Source organism: Paramisgurnus dabryanus, chromosome 5 (assembly GCF_030506205.2).
Source record: "Paramisgurnus dabryanus chromosome 5, PD_genome_1.1, whole genome shotgun sequence".
NCBI classification, from domain to species: Eukaryota; Metazoa; Chordata; class Actinopteri; order Cypriniformes; family Cobitidae; genus Paramisgurnus; species Paramisgurnus dabryanus.
Window position 1 is genome coordinate 40731285 of NC_133341.1, and position 18010 is coordinate 40749294.

An 18010-nucleotide genomic window follows, 5' to 3' on the forward strand; every position below is an offset into this window, starting at 1 on the left:
TTGTGCAAGGTAGAACACAGTATTGTGTTAATTCTGATGCTTTTTAATATTACTATATTACACATTTAATAGCTAAAATCATTAGTGCCGTGGTGTTTCAATAGTTTTGTGAGAATCACCCATATTATATATATATTTATATTTATTTATTTATATATCTCCTGCCCTAAACGAAAAATTGTTCTATAGAGCGCGTTTCATCCCTCAGACGATGACATGTTTGTCCCGTGGCAGCTACATAGCTTCTGTTGGTTGCAATTCGCCATCTAGCCGCTTGATGACGCTAAAAGTTCACACCGGACATTTACTATAATTAAAAATGTGTTAAGGTTCTGGGATGACAGGTGGGTAAATTATGGGAAAATTTTCATTTTCAAGTTAACTATTCCTATAAAAAAAACCTTATGTAGTCATCATTAAATGCAAGTAAACTCGAGTGTATCTTAGGAGTGGCTGTCTTCGGTCACATGAGTTTATTTAAATTTTAAAACAACACCAGCTTCATTAAACAGTAAATATTTGAAGTAGCCAAAAGCCCCCGAGGAGGGCATTACATTTCAGAGACTTTCTACACAGCTTCCTCTTACTCAAAGAGTTTCTAATAAAAAAGACAGACAGGTTCTAGCAGTACAGCCACCACAAGTTAAACAACCTGAAGAAATCTACAAAGCATGGTTATCATCTTTCTGTTTACGATGTCATGGGATTTGCATGTGTCATCATTTCCTATAGCAACACAAATCTGCTAATGTGAGAGATAAATATCAGGAGTGCATGAGAAATTTGAGATGGTGTCTTCCTAGGTGAGTTCACACGTATGGACAAACTAAACCAAATAACATAAGCAAAACAACAGCGTGATAGGACGTATGACGTCTGATCGCCCTCATTTTGCCAGCAGCATGATGTTTTGAACTGGGAATTATTTTCAAACACAGCCAACAACAACACGTGAAATCAGATAGGAGCAAATAATCCTGTCCAAAACAAATGGTAGCAATGCAGTGTGTACTGTGTCACCTATGTCATTTTACAATCATATGTAATATTTTATCATTTAATAATTTAACCAGACGATAAAGCAAAGAAAAATATTTTTGTGATTTATTACCCATATGCTGCTTATAACTGCAAGGTGAACAAGTGAAAGATTTGCTCTTTGCTGACATCTAGTGATTAAAAATTATAGTTCATCTAAATGTAAAAATGACTCACTTTCATGCCATCCCAAATGTATATGACTTCCTTACTTTGTTGAACACAAACAAATAAATATTTTAATGTTAAAATGGCCTCATGTTATCTTCAAAAAAGTATACATTCATCATTAAAGGGGACATGTAAAATAAATCTTTGGTGTCTCCAGAGTACGCATGTGAAGTTTTAGCTCAAAATATCATATAGATAATTTATTATAACATGTTAAAAATGCCACTTTGAAGATGTGAGCAAAAATGTGCCGTTTTTGGGTGTATTCTTTTAAATGCAAATCTCTGCACTAAATGGCAGTGCTCTGTAGATTAAGGGGCGGCATTATCCCCTTCTGACATCACAAGGGGAGCCAAATTACAATAACCTATTTTTTGTACATGCTTGCAAAGAATGGTTTACCAAAATTAAGTACTGGGTTGTTCTTTTTTAACATTTTCTAGCACTGGGGACCCAATTATAACACTTAATCATGGAAAAAGTCCAATTTTCATGATTAGTCCCCTTTAAAGTAATCCAAATGACTCCAGTGAGTCTTCTAAAGCAAAACAATATGTTTGTGAGAGAAAACTATTTACATTTTGATTTTCAACACATCGCATATCCAAGTTCAAATATGGCATTACGCCGATAACGCTGAATGTCACATGATCTCATGTGTCTCATGATGACTTGTAATATGCTCGCTTCATCATAAGAGCCCGTACTAGTCTTGTTGATCTTCATAACAACACTCTTTAAAAATAAAGGTGCTTCACGGTGTCATAGAAGAAAATAAATGGCTTAATGGTTTCATAAAGAACCTTGGTGTTTCACAAAAAGGTTCCCTATAAAAACATATAAAATGAATGGTTCTTCTATGGCTCATTGTGAAGTATTGCATTTTTAAAGGTACCCCTATTTCATCCTTCATACGGTCAGCCCTATCAGTTACAAGGATTTAAATTTTGGGTCAGATTTGACTAAACAATTAGATTAAATGATGTTAAAAGGATGACAAACAAGTGAAATTAAATTAGACAAAGTGTACACTTCAAAAAATTATTTTCTTACTTAATATTTTTGTCTTGTTTTCAGTAAAATTATCTAAAAATTTCTTAAATTAAGATCTTAAAATGTCTAGTTTTTAGACAATAAAATAAACAATTTAAGCAAACTGGTGCTTAAAAAAGGACAAAAAAATGAGTTAAGTGAATTAAGTGTTTATGAAAAAAGTAAACTTTTTCTTATTCAATTGGCAGATTTTTATTATCCATTATTATATTTGTTCATACTCAATTGTAGAAAGTTAGTTGTATATATCTTATGGCATGGGGGTAAATTGGAGAATTTTAATATTTTGGTCAACTACTTCTCATGTAGGCAAAAGCTCACCAATGTTTTGACCAATCAAGAGCAAGAAGATGTATTTTAATGTCTTTGATGGATTGGATTTTGAAAATCAACCATAAAAATCAACCAAACTTTTAAATAATTAGATAAAGTCAAGACTACTATAAACAATCGGACATGTTGGTGCATACAAAAATACTGTATATTTTCAAAGCTTTTTAGTATGATATGGTGGATAGACATATAGGGGAGGTTTCCCGGACAGGGCTTAGACTAGTCCTAGACTAAAATAATTGTAATAGACATGGTCAGAAAGGGATGGACATGGTCAGAAACAATGCTCAGGTAGGATGTGGCATTTAAATGATGCCCAATTGACACTAAGGGGCCTAAAGTGTTCCAAGAAAACATCCCCCACACCATTACACCACCACCACCAGCCTGCACAGTGGTAACAAGGCATGATGGATCCATGTTCTCATTCTGTTTACGCCAAATTCTGACTCTACCATCTGAATGTCTCAACAGAAATCGAGACTCATCAGACCAGGCAACATTTTTACAGTCTTCAACTGTCCAATTTTGGTGAGCTCGTGCAAATTGTAGCCTCTTTTTCCTATTTGTAGTGGAGATGAGTGGTACTCAGTGGGGTCTTCTCTTGCTGTAGCCCATCCGCCTCAAGGTTGTGCGTGTTGTGGCTTCACAAATGCTTTGCTGCATACCTCGGTTGTTATTTCAGTCAAAGTTGCTCTACTTGAATCTGTCGGCCCAATTTCCTCTGACCTCTAGCATCAACAAGGCATTTTCGCCCACAGGACTGCCACATACTGGATGTTTTTCCCTTTTCACACCATTCTTTGTAAACCCTAGAAATGGTTGTGCGTGAAAATCCCAGTAACTGAGCAGATTGTGAAATACTCAGACCGGCCCGTCTGGCACCAACAACCATGCCACGCTCAAAATTACTTAAATCACCTTTCTTTCCCATTCTGACATTCAATGTGGAGTTCAGGAGATTGTCTTGACCAGGACCACACCCCTAAATGCATTGAAGCAACTGGCATATGATTGGTTGATTAGATAATTGCATTAATGAGAAATTGAACAGGTGTCCCTTAGGTGAGTGTATATCACTGCCATTGTTTAACCAGCATTGTTTTTTTGAAAAAGTATGTTTGTAAAAACTACTTAAATGTCCTTTTAAACTACCCCATTCAGCGTTAAGATCAGAGAAAATCTCCAGCAACACAAATTTACCTCTGGCCAATAATAATAATGATAGTTATCTGTTGTTATGATGATCATGCAGTACTATAGCTGTAGTGTAGGGGTGATGAAGGTTTGGCAGCGACGCATGGATGACAGGCTGACTGGGCTTAAATTTCACCTCTCTGTTTTTGAGAGTGAAAAGCGATATGCCCTTCATCTTCCATTTTAAATTTTGTGTTTCTTGTTAGATAACTAAACCATTATCTGCTCAAAAGCCATGTCTATGCTCCATCAATTTGGATTTTTTTTTACAAACATAAGAAATACAATAAACATCTATGGGATCCAATAGGAGCAAATCATGAAGTTTTCAATCAACCAAGAGCAGAGAGAAACAAGAACTCCATGCAACTCTGGACTCACTTAAAAAAGCCAACAACCTCCTCCCACAACCACTTTTTCAGGATGGGGAACGTGCATTGTGTGTCTGTGTGTGTGTGTGTGTGTGTGTGTGTGTGTGTGTAAGGCATACTGTAGGTTCAGAGCGACAGGGAGTACTTAAATATTAAACACTTTGGAGAGGTACACCATTGTTTGCCCTCCATTTCAGAGAGGCAGTTGTGGTTGGTTGGGAGTAAATGGCAACAAAGGCAGAGCTGCTGGAACTTCAGAGACAGCGAGAGAGGGAGTGCAGTCAGGTGTAAAACCGTTTGACAAAGGACGTGAACCATGGAGAAACCAAGACAGAACTGACTGTAAAATGTTAGTAGACATTGGACTTTTGGTACATTAAACATGGATGGAACTGTGAGTGGGACATCAGATCTTCAAGAGACCGGGGATCTAGAAAATAAACCTGGAGAGGAAGAGGACAGGTAGACGTTCTTCACGGAAACTGCTTATTTAATACTAAAATATATAGATTTATAATGATACCGTTTGTGTTTTTGTTTAATTCTGATGAAGAAAAGCGATAGTGAAAGTGCTTGAAATTGTAAATGTATTTTGAATATGAAGAATATATTTTATATTTCTTATATCATATGATTGTGCTTAGGATTACTTTTATTAAATGAATTATATGATTACAAACCATCTTGACGTATCATGCTTTCACTATAAACGATGAAATAACAAAATTATGCAAATAAAACATTTTCCATCAAAGCTCATTAGGCACATTGTGTGGTCGAGGTTGTTTGTCTTGTGACTGGTTGTAAATACAAAGGATTGTATGACGATGAAAAGCTTTTTCTATAACCTTACATGCATAAAAATTCAGGACTGTCCCTAATGGTAAACAGATACAACCAGCTCGGCTTACACATTGGCTTGCACTAGCTGACCTTGCATGTGGTTGAGTGAAATGAAAAAAAAAAATCTGAAAAAAGTACGGGCCCAATACTGGCCCAAGAGGTATTTAGACACTTATACCACTTTTTTAATGAATAAACGAAATAGCAAACCAACAAAATCATTCTAAAACTTGAACTAACAACTTTTCTAGGTAATTTTAGTAGATGTATAAAGTTAGTTCATTATATTAACTATATACAGACACTGTGAGAACCAGGAAGTGTCCAAATGTCTTCTCTATCTCAGGCAAATACAAAGAGATGTTTGTATCATGTTGACCTCATTGTTTAGGATCTCGGATGTTGTCGTGTCTGAAGCTCCTGTCGAGGGAGATGTGGAGACTGGGCCACAGAACTCCAGGGACAGTCGCAAACTGGACTGCATCGTCTGCTACAGTGTGTATAACTTGGGAGAGCGACTACCTCGGAAACTCTACTGTGGTCACACTTTTTGCCAGGCTTGTCTTAAGCGGCTGGACACCGTCATCAATGAGCAGGTGCTTGTTTGACCTATGTAATAATCTGATCATTTTGTGGAGGTGTTTGTTTGCTTGATTGTTTTATGCTACCAATGCTGAAGTATATCACTGATATCTTAAAAACTACTGTAGTTTTATAAGCTCATATTTTTCAAGGAAATACATGTGGAGAAAAATCTGAAAATTTTTACAACCATTCTGACTGTTTGATGCTTGACTGAAATTTTCTCTTTATTATAATATAATAAATTATTAATAATAATAATGTTAGTAATAAATCATCTTAGTTCATGTCAACTTTTGATTTTATAACTGTATTAGTAAACAATTAAATTAACATGAACTAAGATTTTAAAAACTAGAAGTATTGGTAACACTTTACAATAAGGTTCATTAGTTAAAATGAACTAATAATGTATAGACGGTTTCATCGGACGCACGTGATACACGTCTGGATCCGAACCTTACTTCCGGTTTCGTTTTTTTAATGGTCTGACTAGTTACTAAACTGATCTCTTGAACGAATGCCTCGTCGAAAATAACAAATGTTTTGGTTTCCTAGGTAATCTATGTGTTGTTTTATTTGCTTGTTATATAAATAAACTACGTTTAAAGAACTTTGTTATTATTTATTCTTAGCGGAGTTTACCGGAAGTTACGTGCGGACCGCGACAGCCGCTTGTTTATGTTGTTACTGCTGAAACGGTCTATAGCATTTATTAATCATTTTAATTTCAACAATTACTAATACTTTATTAAAATCTTGTTAATGTTAGTTAATGCAATGTGAACTAACATAAACAAACAATTAAAAGCTCTATTTCTATTAATTAACATTAACAAATATTAATAAATACTGTAACAAATGTATTGCTCACTGTTTGTTCATGTTAGGTAAAACATTTACTAATGTTAACTAATGAACCTTATTGTAAAGTGTTACTGAAGTATTGATCATTTTTAGTTAATTTTAGCTAATGCATTAACTGTTTATTAACTAACTCTACTGTGTGTTACCAAAAATCTAAATGTTTAAGATGTTTGAATGGTGGTGTACACAAATAAGAGGTACAAGAAGGTACAAAAGTTGTCATTTGTACATAACAGGTGCATATTGGTACCTCAAAGGTACATATCTGTACCAGAATGGTACATATTAGGACCTATTTAAAATTTCTACAGGCTTTACGTGAATTTTTGATGATGAATATGAATGTGTGTGAATTTGATTTTTAAATAAATTCCTCATATGCTGTTTTTAAGTATCCAGCTAAGCAATTTGTAGGTTGATTTTCCTGTAAGGTAATGTTAAAGGAACAGTATGTAGGATTGTGGCCAAAACTGGTACTGCAATCACAAAACTTGTGGCTGAAACTGGTACTGCAATCACAAACCTTGTGGCTAAAACTGGTACTGCAATCACACAGCTGGTGGCCAATACACAAAATGACAACATAAACATCAGTTGAGGGCTGCAACTCTACTTTTTAAATGACAATATCCTGGCCAGACCACTGTTGTCAGTGATATAAGTATTTGAAATGAAAATGATTTCTTAATATCTAGTGACATATCAGGGACATTTTATAATTAATTGAAATAAATTTCTTACATACTGTTCCTTTAAACATTCCTGTTTGTCCATGCATGCTCTACCAACAGTGTTGTTTTAGGGCACAACTACGTGATTTTGTCCAAACTAATGGCCAGGGGAGGGCAGTAAGGTTTGGAAACCTGCTTGAAAACAATGGGCATTTTCTACAAGCCCACTTTCTACTCCACAGACCCCGGCCACAAGTTTTAATATTCCTCTGCAAAGATTTATTCACTAATTTAACAAAAAACTTTTATTCTGTACAATTCAGCAGAAAAAAAGCTTAAAGGTAATGCGGAGGATTTTCTTTTTCCGGGTGGATCATCAAGACTATTGGTCCTCCTAGTTGTCAATCAGGAGTGTTGCGCAATTGCATTTTTTTTAAAAAAGTGGAGAAGGCGGTTCTTTTCTAAACTTTGAGAAAATCCATCCGCTATACCTTTAATATAGCAAGACCAATATGACATAACCTCATCTCCCAATGTGCTGATCTATTGTATATTACACCTCCACCATGTCAGACATTTCTGATTGACATGATTGTCCTCCATAGGTGTGGATCCCCTGCCCACAGTGCAGGCAGAACACTCCCCTTCCTCGAGGGGGCGCAACCGGACTCGACCTAGACCTGGCAGCATTTCTGGGTGTTAAAGCCGAGGTTGAAAACCAGCGAATCTACAGCCAGAAAGCACCGCTGGAAACCAAGAATTCTTTTATAAAACAGCCAATTACAGATCAGCCTCCCTCAGCCTGGGCTAATGTGGCAACAGCCGAACGTCGTTTCCATAGGAGCCCATGCTGTAAGCACTGTCTGCTCTGCTGCTGGTGGTGCTAATGTTCATAAACCTGCTGGAGGGGGGACCGACATTACCCTGTCAGGCATTGCAAAAATATGACTTTGACCAGAAACATCTTATAATAGATGTTTGCACTGTTCAACTGCCGAAATCAGAATTTTCCTTCACATAATTGCCTGGGACAATAAAACAGGTTGCATCTGGGGAACGTACCAAAATGCATCAGTGATGTTGCAGATTCTGTGTCACAGGAAGGAAATACCTTATATGGTAAAAACAAATGTATATCAGGGTACAACATATGCTTGTTTTAAGCACTACTAAATCTACACAGAACATTTGGTGTTTTATATTTTTAATCAAAGCGAATTGTCAAAGACTGGACAACATGTGAGCATGAAAATGCAATTTACAAATCTTGTGTTCTGCTGAAGCCTTAAAAAAAACTACAAAATAAAAACAGAATTGTATGTTAAGTTAAAGCAATACCCCAGCCAAATATCACAATTACCCTATGATTTACTAACCTTCAAGCTATCTGAGATACAGACGAACACATTTGGAGCTTTTCCAAGCTTATAATGGGAGAAAACAGGAATCAGGAAACTTCTGACTTTGAAGCCCAAAAACGTGAATCCATCTTTCACATATGTAATCCATGCTGCTTAAATTGGTTAATAAAGGTCTTTAGCGGGTAATCGATGCGTTTTTGTGAGAAAAATATCCATAATTTAAACTTTATAAATTGTAACAACTAACTTCCGGTATCGACGCCATTTTGGTCGCACGCAATTCCCGAGTCACTGCGCAACGTAGCTATGGCAACGAGCGCTGACTACGCTAAAACTCTCGCGTGAATCCAAGATGGCGCCGTTACCGGAAGCTAGTTATTACGGTTTATAAAGTTTGAAAAATGTTTATTTTCTAACAAAATCGCATTGATTACCCTTTCATTTACCCATTGGAGCCGTGTGGATTACATCTGTGAAACATCAATGCACTTTTTGAGGTTTAAAGTCAGCAGTTGTCCCCTGAACTGTGTTTTCTGCCATTATAAAGCTTTGAAAAGCAAGGACATTTACGAAAATAACTTCGAATGTTCTTCTGAAAGATGATGGATATATTTATTTCGGATTGCTTGAGGGTGAGTACCAATTCCTGTGGTAATTTTGATATTTGGCTGGAGTATCCCATTAAAATGACAGAATGATTTTATGCCTTAGGTTGGTAAAAAAAAAACACACATTCATTCAAAATCAAAAAACATCCCTCTCAGAAGCAGTCTAACGTCCCTCAAACACACAAATGCCCTCAAAGTAGAAATGATCTTCTCATTCTGACATCCATAGTTTGAAGGTTCTGTCGTAGGAACAGGTCGCAATGAGCTGTCCATCGGGTGAAATGTCAAGCCCCATGACCTTGCCCTCATGCCCCGCTAGAGTCTTCAGAGGAGACCAGCCTGGATGTGTCCACACCTTGGCTGTGTTGTCATACGCACCAGACAGCAAGTAATGCCCATCCGTAGCTAAAAGGAAAAGACGCCGTTAGCTTGACATCATTCTACGATGTTACCAAATTCATCACAAGGGGTTAAAAAGATGTATAAAGTATAGGTAGACAAGTTGATTTATTAATGCCCTCAATGTTGGGATGATCTTGTTTACAGATTGTGCGCAAAAGAAAGCCACCAGGTGTTGTGATGAACTCAACTTTAAGTTGGGAATTAATAAATCACGTTGGATGTCATTTAATAAATTGTAAATGTGAATGTTTAGTAAGTAAAGCTGTCAGTTTTGTCAAGTGATGATGAATAAGAGTGACAGGTGAACTTAATGCTGTTTAATTTGCTTGGATCTTGAACACCTACGCTGGAACTTGACGGTCGACACGAGGTTTTGATGGGCGGGAATCGTGTATATACACCTCCTCTGCCGAAGGTCCCACACTTTACAGGTGTTATCTCCACTTCCTGTGGCCACATTGTAGCTACATGAAAAAGATTGCACAGTTAAAAACAAAGAATAATCCAGCGAGAGTATAAGCAAATATTGGCATGCTCTTTATTACCCGTTTGGTGAGAAGTCGATGCTGTATATCTCTTTGAGATGACCCTCCAGGAACATCACGCAACGGCCAGTCCGCAGGTCCCAGACACGAGCGAATGAGTCCAGACCACTGTGTGTGAAACCGTAACCAATCGGATGTAAATATAAATTTTATTTCTGTTAATTAAGCAGGTTTATTGAATTGTAGCAATATGGAGTGTTATAGACTTTGGGCTGGTAATGCAAATGCTGTAACTATAGTTTTTGTTTTTCTATAATATCATGTCAATGTCCTTCGTTAACAAATCTATATTTATTATGGACTACAGATTATGGATTAGTGTTCCTGTTGTGCTCAATTAGGTAAGCGTTGGCTTCATCATGTGATAGATTTTTAGTAAACACACATTACTGATAAAATGTATATCATGAATGTACTGTACATCTCTTTGAATATAAGCTTCTGCCAAATGAATAAATGTTCATTCACAAATTATGTTTTGAATAAATGAGAGAAAAGATTTCATTAACCTTCTTGAATTTAACTATAAAGAGGCAAACTACTGCTGACCATGCAAAATTTGTGAAAGAGCTGACTGTAAATGTTGAGGCAAAAATGCTCAGGGTTCCCACACCTTAGTTAACTTTCAATTCAAGGACCTTTCAAGGACTTTCCAGGTCCAATACTCTAAAATTCAAGGACTAAATGTGGGGTCACATTTCATGTGAGAGCAAGGTTACATCGTGTTACTTTTTAAAATACATTGTTACAGTTCCCTTTTGAGGGAACTCGCACTGCGTCACTGCAGTGACACTTTGGTGATGCCTCCAGGGGTAAGTGCGTCTGAATGTGTATATCAAATTCAACCAATGGTGAGGCTTAACGACAAAGACAGGGTGTCGCGGGAGCCAGGAAGTATATCGCTATCTGAAATATTGCCAACGACAGTGTTATAGGGATGCATGAAGTATGACAAGGGAGACGCAGCGTCTCGTTCCCTTCCGAGACGTTTTCATGTGTCAAACACAACTATGCCAAAAATGCATTTTGGTATGAATCAACATTCGCATACAGTAGATATAAGCATTTAAAGCAAACAATTTAGCACGTGTGCTTAAAAAGTCTAGAATTTTATGATATTATCCTACACTACACAGGGAATAATATGGATTTTTTCCCAGAAAACTTCTTGCATAAAATAGATTCAAGCACTTTCAATGACCTGTATCTATGTATGTATTTTTTCAAAAACTTCCCAGGGCCTTGAATATTTTTCCACAGATTCACAAACTTCAAGGATTTCAAGGACCCATGGGAACCCTGAACGCTGGGACTGTTTCTTTATAGCACAGCAGAGTTTTTAACGTATGACCCTCACCCAGTTCCTGCGAGCGAGCCATCCGGGTGGAAGTGAAGATCGTGGACTCCTTTACTGTGACCCTCCTGATGCAGAATTTCTTCTTGAACTTCAAGATCCCACAGCCGCCATGAGTTATCATAGCTTATAAAAAAAACAATAGAAAAGACCAAACTTTTGTAAAAGAATATATGACAAAGCATGGACATATCTGTACAGCGATTTTCTTTCTAAGAAAATATAGCTTCTAAGACTATATTGATGGCGACAGTAAAATCTATTTAATTAAGACTTAGAAAAGATGTTTAAAATTAGTTTAATCTAAAATTGGTAGAACTATGTTTTGGTTAACTTGATTAAAAAGTATTTTTTTCAAAAGTATTGTAAAATGATTTTCACAATAAATCTTTTTCCACAGCACCTTTACGAAGAATTAGGGCAGCAACTAACGATTATTTTTATAATCGATTAATCAGCGATTATTTTTCAGATTAATTGACTAATCGGATAAAAACATAAATATTACTCATTTAGCTATAATAAGTGAAAAATCTTATTAAGGCAGTAAAAATTGGGGTATTCACGTGTAGAAGTGTAGTTTTATAAGTGCTAAGTACAGAGTTTTACTAGTAAAATAACTTGATGATATTACGCAGCAGCCGAAAATAGTCCCCTTAAGGCGCTTTTCCATTGCATAGTACCCCACGGTTTGGTTTGGTTTAGTTTGGGTCGGGTCAGCTTACTTTTGGGAGCTTTTACATTGGGTGCAGTACGTAGTACCCGATACTTTTTTTCGTACCACCTCGGTTGGGGTTCCAAGCGACCCGAGCTGATACCAAACGTGACGCGAAAACACTGTAGGTCACTGATTGGTCTGAGAGAATCGTCACTACGCGTCATCGCTACAATGTAGATTAGCTTTACCTATGCTAGGCTAGCTTGCACTGTCTCGAGCAAAAATTTTGTCATCTGTGCTCTGCTATAAGTTCCCAAACTCACGAACAAACATCCACAGGTTGAGAATCAGGGACACCATAACGCTCTCACTTGTATGATGTCACATCAGTAGGAAGCGAAAATATAACAACACGCCTAAAATCCCTCCCACTGCGAAGTGTTACTAAACTCGATGGAGAAGCTAACGACCCAAACTAAACTAAACAGAAGCAGTTTAAAGGTAGCCCAATTCAAAACTTTGCAGAAAGGCCGAGGACCACGCAATGCTGGCAATTTTATTAATTTTACAGATTAGTTGTTGCAGCCCTACAAAGAATATTGCTTGCATGAAAGATTCAATTTGTCATATTATACAAAAATATTTTTACCAAGTTGTGCCCAAAAACCGTCCGGATGGGTGCCAGGCCACTCGTGCCACCCTCATGGAGTGCCCTTCGATGTCTGCTACAGGCTCATCACTACAAATAAAAGGAAAACACATAAACATTTTGATGTTTCATATCAAAAACTCACCGGACACATACATACCTGTCTAAACTCCACAGTTTAACAGTGCCGTCCGCAGCACAGGAGGCCATATTGACATCTGACTCCTCCAGCGTCAGTGTGGCTTGAGGATGAAAGCTAATGGCTCCTACGTTGGTATTGTGACCTGAAGATGAAGAAGTGAAATCAAGGCTTTCTTTAAATTCTCACACTGAAACTTTGAAATAAACAACATACAAAAGATCTATCTATCGTAACATTAAAACTAGGAAATATTTACCCCTTAAAGTGCGAACGAGTGTACAATCTGGGACTTTCCACAATTTACACAAACCACTCCTAGAAGATGGAAAATTTAATGGGAATACTACACATTATATAATCATTCAATCAAAAAATAAATGAATCAAAGAAATCATTAATAACATACCAAGATGCCGTCACCAGCATCTTAGAGTTGGGGCTAAACTGGCAGTAGGATATTGGACGGTCATCGCCAATTTGGCTGCAGAAGTTATTTAGATTCTAAACAAAACAAAATAACATTAACTATTATATATATATAAACAATAACTATTCAATTTTTATGCATCTAGGACATGCGGTCGTACCCTAAGGTTCTTGTGAAGCTCTTGTTGTCGGACTGTTCGTATAGATTCTGGAACTTCCTTTAGGGCTCTTGCATCATCTAACCTCTGCACTGCTCTGGAGCAAATAAAAACAGATACCATATGTTAAACGTGCAAAATAAATATTTCGATTTTATATAAAAGTTGGGTAGATTAATATTTATGATGTTTTTCTTTTATAACCCTTTGATAGCTTCTATGGCTAAGTTCATGGCAAGAACCAGGTTTAATGTTAAACTATGACATTTCTCAGAAACAAACTAATTTTGTTTACCTGGGCAGTGAATACTTGGCCAACCATAGACGTGCCTCTTTTAAAGATGAAGGGCCTTCATGGTACCACGTCTGCTGATACTGCTCAAAACATATGCAAAACAATTCCCATTCCATGACTCTGTCAAATCCATTGGAGTTTATAAAGAAAGTCAACGAAATGCTTACTTCATCTTGACTGCGTTTTCCTTTATCCTCTTCTTTCTTTGATTTTTTCAAGGCGTCAGGACCAACCACCGAAAGAAAATTCCTTAATCTGTAAATGAAATCAGACTAGAAATGTCAGAGAAAAAAATACTGTAAAGGTCTTTAAATTTGTTTTTATAATATTACAAGGACTATTTATCTAACAAAGCTAAAATGTTTCTTTATACATAACAGATATATTTTAGGAAAGGGGTTATTTAAAAAAAAAAATCATATGTGTAGGTCCTTGCCATCCTAAAGTTTAAAACCCCTGTTTTAGACAAAAATGATGTGTATTGTTTATACCGTGAACTATGGCTAATGCTTACAAATCTATGTTTATAATAGGGCTGGGCATAGATTAATCTAGATTAATCTCATACAAAATAAAAGTACTTTTTTGCATAATATATGAGCTTGTGCTGTGTGTGTAAATATTATGTATATTTAAACACACACACATACATATATATACATTTAAGAAATTATATATATATATATATATATATATATATATATATATATATATATATATATATATAGAATTTATAAAAATATAAATACATTTATATACACATGTAAATGTTTCTTTAATACATACATAAATGCGTGTGTATTTATTTATACATAATTACACACAGCACAAACTCATATGTTATGCAAAAAATAACTTTTATTTTGTATGAGATTAATATAGATTATTTTATGCCCAGGCCTAGTTTATAACAATTAATTAATTACAATTACAGTTTATAACTATAATGAAGTAGTTTGATACTTTTTAGTATAAAAAAATAAACCTAAGTGAACAATAACCTTTAAAATGACATACACTATATAACAATGATAAGGCAATAATATTTGGTTAAAAGTATCACATTGATTTATTCAACAAAAACCTTGAACTATATATGAAGAGTTTGGTTCCAAAACACAATAAGCGCCATTTAAAAAAAAAAAAAAAAATGAGTTACTGCCAAAATCAGTATCATATCAGTTCAGTATTTAAAAGTAAATTCTTAATTTTACGCAAAATACAATATACGCCGTGTTATTCTGTCATCTTTTCTGCGTTTTTCCCAAAACGCAATAAACGCCAGTCCTCCTTTTCTACAGAATGCAATAAATCCGCTCCACAAATTACAGCGTACCATTCCACGCAATGTAAACAAACAATGGCATATCTGAAAAAATAATTTGTTTTTATAATAAATCTTTGAAAATCAAGTTATGGATTTTAATTTTTAATGTTAATATAACCTAAAGATGCTATGTGAAAGTTTGTAACAGAAATAGTGGTTTTCATCTCGTCACTTTCTTGGTAAAGAAAACACGTTTTACCCAAATTTGTCAAAATGGATTTATTGCATTTTGGAACCAAACTCTTCATATATAATAAAAGCAAACATTACATATTACAACAAATACCTGCAGAGGGCGCCGACAGCCTGGCGATTGTTATTTTACTTTCATTGTAGATTGAGAACATGCAAACAATGGGTCTCATTTATTAAGCATGTGTAAGCACAAATTTGTGTGAGAGATGTGCGTACGTATTTACAAACAAATTGTGATTCAACAAAAACTTTTGTATCAAAATTTATTCTAAATGTACGCAAAAAAAAAAAACTAAAACCACTAGTACGCAATAATCACATACGGTACAATCAAATACGAGGCTATAATTATATTTTCTGTATTATATATTATTATACAAGATCTATATTGTTATTATTATTATATACATTATATTATACATTACTATAGTCTACTTATTTTTTTTAAACATATTAAGAAGATGCATGTAATGACAAATTTTCACGCTTTCCTTCCTCACTTTTTAAATCTCTATATGAAAGCATCAGCTTAATGCCTAATGTAAACATCATGTAAATGTAATGAGAAGTCCAAACGTCAATCACTTGATCTCCTGTCTGTTTTATTTTAGATACAGATGCGAGTCTCTGTCATATTAATTAAATGTCATATTTGTTAACACATTAAATACTTCTTTAACATTACTCCGGTCGGTGGACAGCACTGGCTTCCTCCAGCGACAGCAAAACCTCCCAAATAAAAAATGCAAAGCAAAACGGAACTTTACCGATAATAAATACGATCATGGATTTCTTTTCCAGCTCTTCTGCTTCTATGACAAACTGCTCTAAAATTTTCTGTAGACCAGTGCTGCGCTGCTAAAAGCCCTTATATGAAGCTGGTTTGGGCGTGTTTTATGCAAATTACCAACCTCGGGCAAGCTCATGTAGAACACTCCAAATTCACTAACTTAATACGAACAAGTATAAAAAAAAAACTCATGTTGTGAATTAGTCAGAATGTTTTTGTGAGAAGTTCAAGTGTGTGTATAAATAAGAAAAACGCAGCAATTATTAGTGAATGAGACCCACTGTTTACATCCACCTTATATTTAATATTTGTCCACTTCTTTACAATAAAAATTATACAGGCACTGTAATTCTTGAGCAAGAACATTGCTAACATTAAATCATGTAAACTGAGAAGCTTCACACGTTAATAATTAATGAGCCCCAGACGTTAAGTTTCCAAACAAACACTATTGGACACCAAAACAAAAAAGCACACGCAGTAAGAGACAGAATAATGCATGCACTGTAAAAGGTTTTTGCCACAAACTCAACTTTATGGGGCAGACATTTTTCACCACGACGTGTGACTTTTTAATCTTACAAGATCTTATTGCACAAGATCACGATTTGGTGCCCCTGCCTGCTAACTGGTTTGTTATTAAAATCTTCTGTTAAAACTGTCCACCGTCTGGCGGTACCACAAGTGGCCACTCACCTCTCCCGTCTCTCCGCTGGCCCCTCCCCAAACAGCGTGATTGGCTCGCCGAGAGATCGGAGACAGGCCTTGACCTCCACATCATCAGTGGAGACAGTGATCTGTCTGGCTCGCTTTCTACGCTCAAACTCTGCCAATACTTCAGCCTGTCGATCACTTATGCGGTCCTCCATTTCCATGAACTCGCCTGAGGAGAAAACAAGCAATTCACTGTCACAGATGCCTGTCACAGATGCTGTACAAAATTTTGTTTCATGAATCAGTAGTAGTTTCATAAGAAAGTTGATCCTCTTGATTTATCAGTTCTAACTAAACACAATTTCAACTTACCGCTGGAGATATTAATATTTCCAGCATCAATGCCAGCTTTAACGGCATCTTTAGCAGTGGATGTTGTTCCTTCACGGCTAAGACGCTCTCTTTCTTTATCTTCGAGGCTTCCATAGAAGATCCTGGACTTTTTCACAACCGGGGCTTCGTCTTCATCCGACATCTTTTCAAGAGAAAACTGTCCGGCAGAGTATCTAACTTAAAAAAGCAAGATAGTACTACATCATAATCAGTATTAAGCAGCCTATCCATTACTTATGCTCCACTTATATTTAGAAATGCACCAATGTATTAGCTGTCGATATTTATCTGCCTTTTTTGCTCAATTTATAACCATCGGCATATCGGTTATAGCATGATAATAAAGCATAATGGTCAATATCACAAACCAATGGTCACTAAGTTTTGTATCTATAATGTCTGTTGCATTAAATTATAGTATAGTGTCATATATTATAGCAATTTATTTATTTATTTGTTAATGTGTACTATAGTATTCTGTAGTATTAGCTATAGTAAATTGATGAACTGAAACAAATACTGTAGTAATATTTACTACGGTAAGGTTCACAAACATAGTATCTAGGAATTTTACTATAGTAAATGATGATGAAGTATACTTCTGTTATTCATGTGGGACGAAACAGGAATCATATACACTGATGTACCTTCTTGTAATTCCATGACGATACCATAGTAAATAAATATACAGTACTATGGCATTACAATCTCTACCATACCACCGCCACAATCAATGCTTTTTGCATAAAGCCATGCTAAATTTCATGCGTATTCATAACGTTTAATTCAATTAACTGTTTACTTACCCCTTGTCCTCCTTCACAAGAACAAATATGTTCTCTTTTAAACAGTTTGTTTATTTAAAAACTAAAGTGCAATACAAACACGATCAGGCAACGCGGGCACACGGCGCACAATATGTCGTCA

The 18010-nt window shown here is 35.8% G+C and overlaps 2 protein-coding genes across 2 annotated transcripts; one reads left to right on the forward strand and one right to left on the reverse strand.

Annotated features, from left to right (window-relative positions):
• Positions 1-4256: 4256 nt before the first annotated feature.
• On the forward strand, positions 4257-8184 carry rnf224 (ring finger protein 224). Its single transcript, XM_065284193.2, has 3 exons — positions 4257-4625; positions 5398-5602; positions 7732-8184. Exons 1-3 carry the CDS (start codon positions 4546-4548, stop codon positions 8011-8013), a joined length of 567 nt encoding a protein of 188 aa, XP_065140265.1. The 5' UTR covers positions 4257-4545; the 3' UTR covers positions 8014-8184.
• A 129-nt stretch (positions 8185-8313) lies between these two features.
• On the reverse strand, positions 8314-18010 carry prpf4 (pre-mRNA splicing tri-snRNP complex factor PRPF4). Its single transcript, XM_065284192.1, has 14 exons — positions 17890-18010; positions 17063-17260; positions 16733-16919; positions 13892-13979; positions 13725-13804; positions 13433-13526; positions 13252-13346; positions 13102-13160; positions 12864-12987; positions 12704-12793; positions 11400-11522; positions 10043-10150; positions 9843-9961; positions 8314-9500 (listed from the first exon to the last, which is right to left on the reverse strand). The coding sequence occupies exons 2-14, from the start codon at positions 17223-17225 to the stop codon at positions 9307-9309; spliced, it is 1524 nt and encodes a 507-aa protein (XP_065140264.1). The 5' UTR covers positions 17226-17260; positions 17890-18010; the 3' UTR covers positions 8314-9306.

What these genes read in the sequence shown, in the direction of transcription:
- prpf4 (XM_065284192.1), bottom strand. Translation starts at nt 17,225, where the DNA reads ATGTCGGATGAAGACGAAGCCCCGGTTGTGAAAAAGTCCAGGATCTTC. An exon ending in AGCTTCACAAGAACCTTAGG is followed by an intron (nt 13,347 to 13,432) that starts GTACGACCGCAT and finishes TGTTTTGTTTAG; the next exon opens with AATCTAAATAACTTCTGCAG. An exon ending in ATGCTGGTGACGGCATCTTG is followed by an intron (nt 13,161 to 13,251) that starts GTATGTTATTAA and finishes TCCATCTTCTAG; the next exon opens with GAGTGGTTTGTGTAAATTGT.
- rnf224 (XM_065284193.2), top strand. Translation starts at nt 4,546, where the DNA reads ATGGATGGAACTGTGAGTGGGACATCAGATCTTCAAGAGACCGGGGAT. An exon ending in CCTGGAGAGGAAGAGGACAG is followed by an intron (nt 4,626 to 5,397) that starts GTAGACGTTCTT and finishes CTCATTGTTTAG; the next exon opens with GATCTCGGATGTTGTCGTGT. An exon ending in ACACCGTCATCAATGAGCAG is followed by an intron (nt 5,603 to 7,731) that starts GTGCTTGTTTGA and finishes TGTCCTCCATAG; the next exon opens with GTGTGGATCCCCTGCCCACA.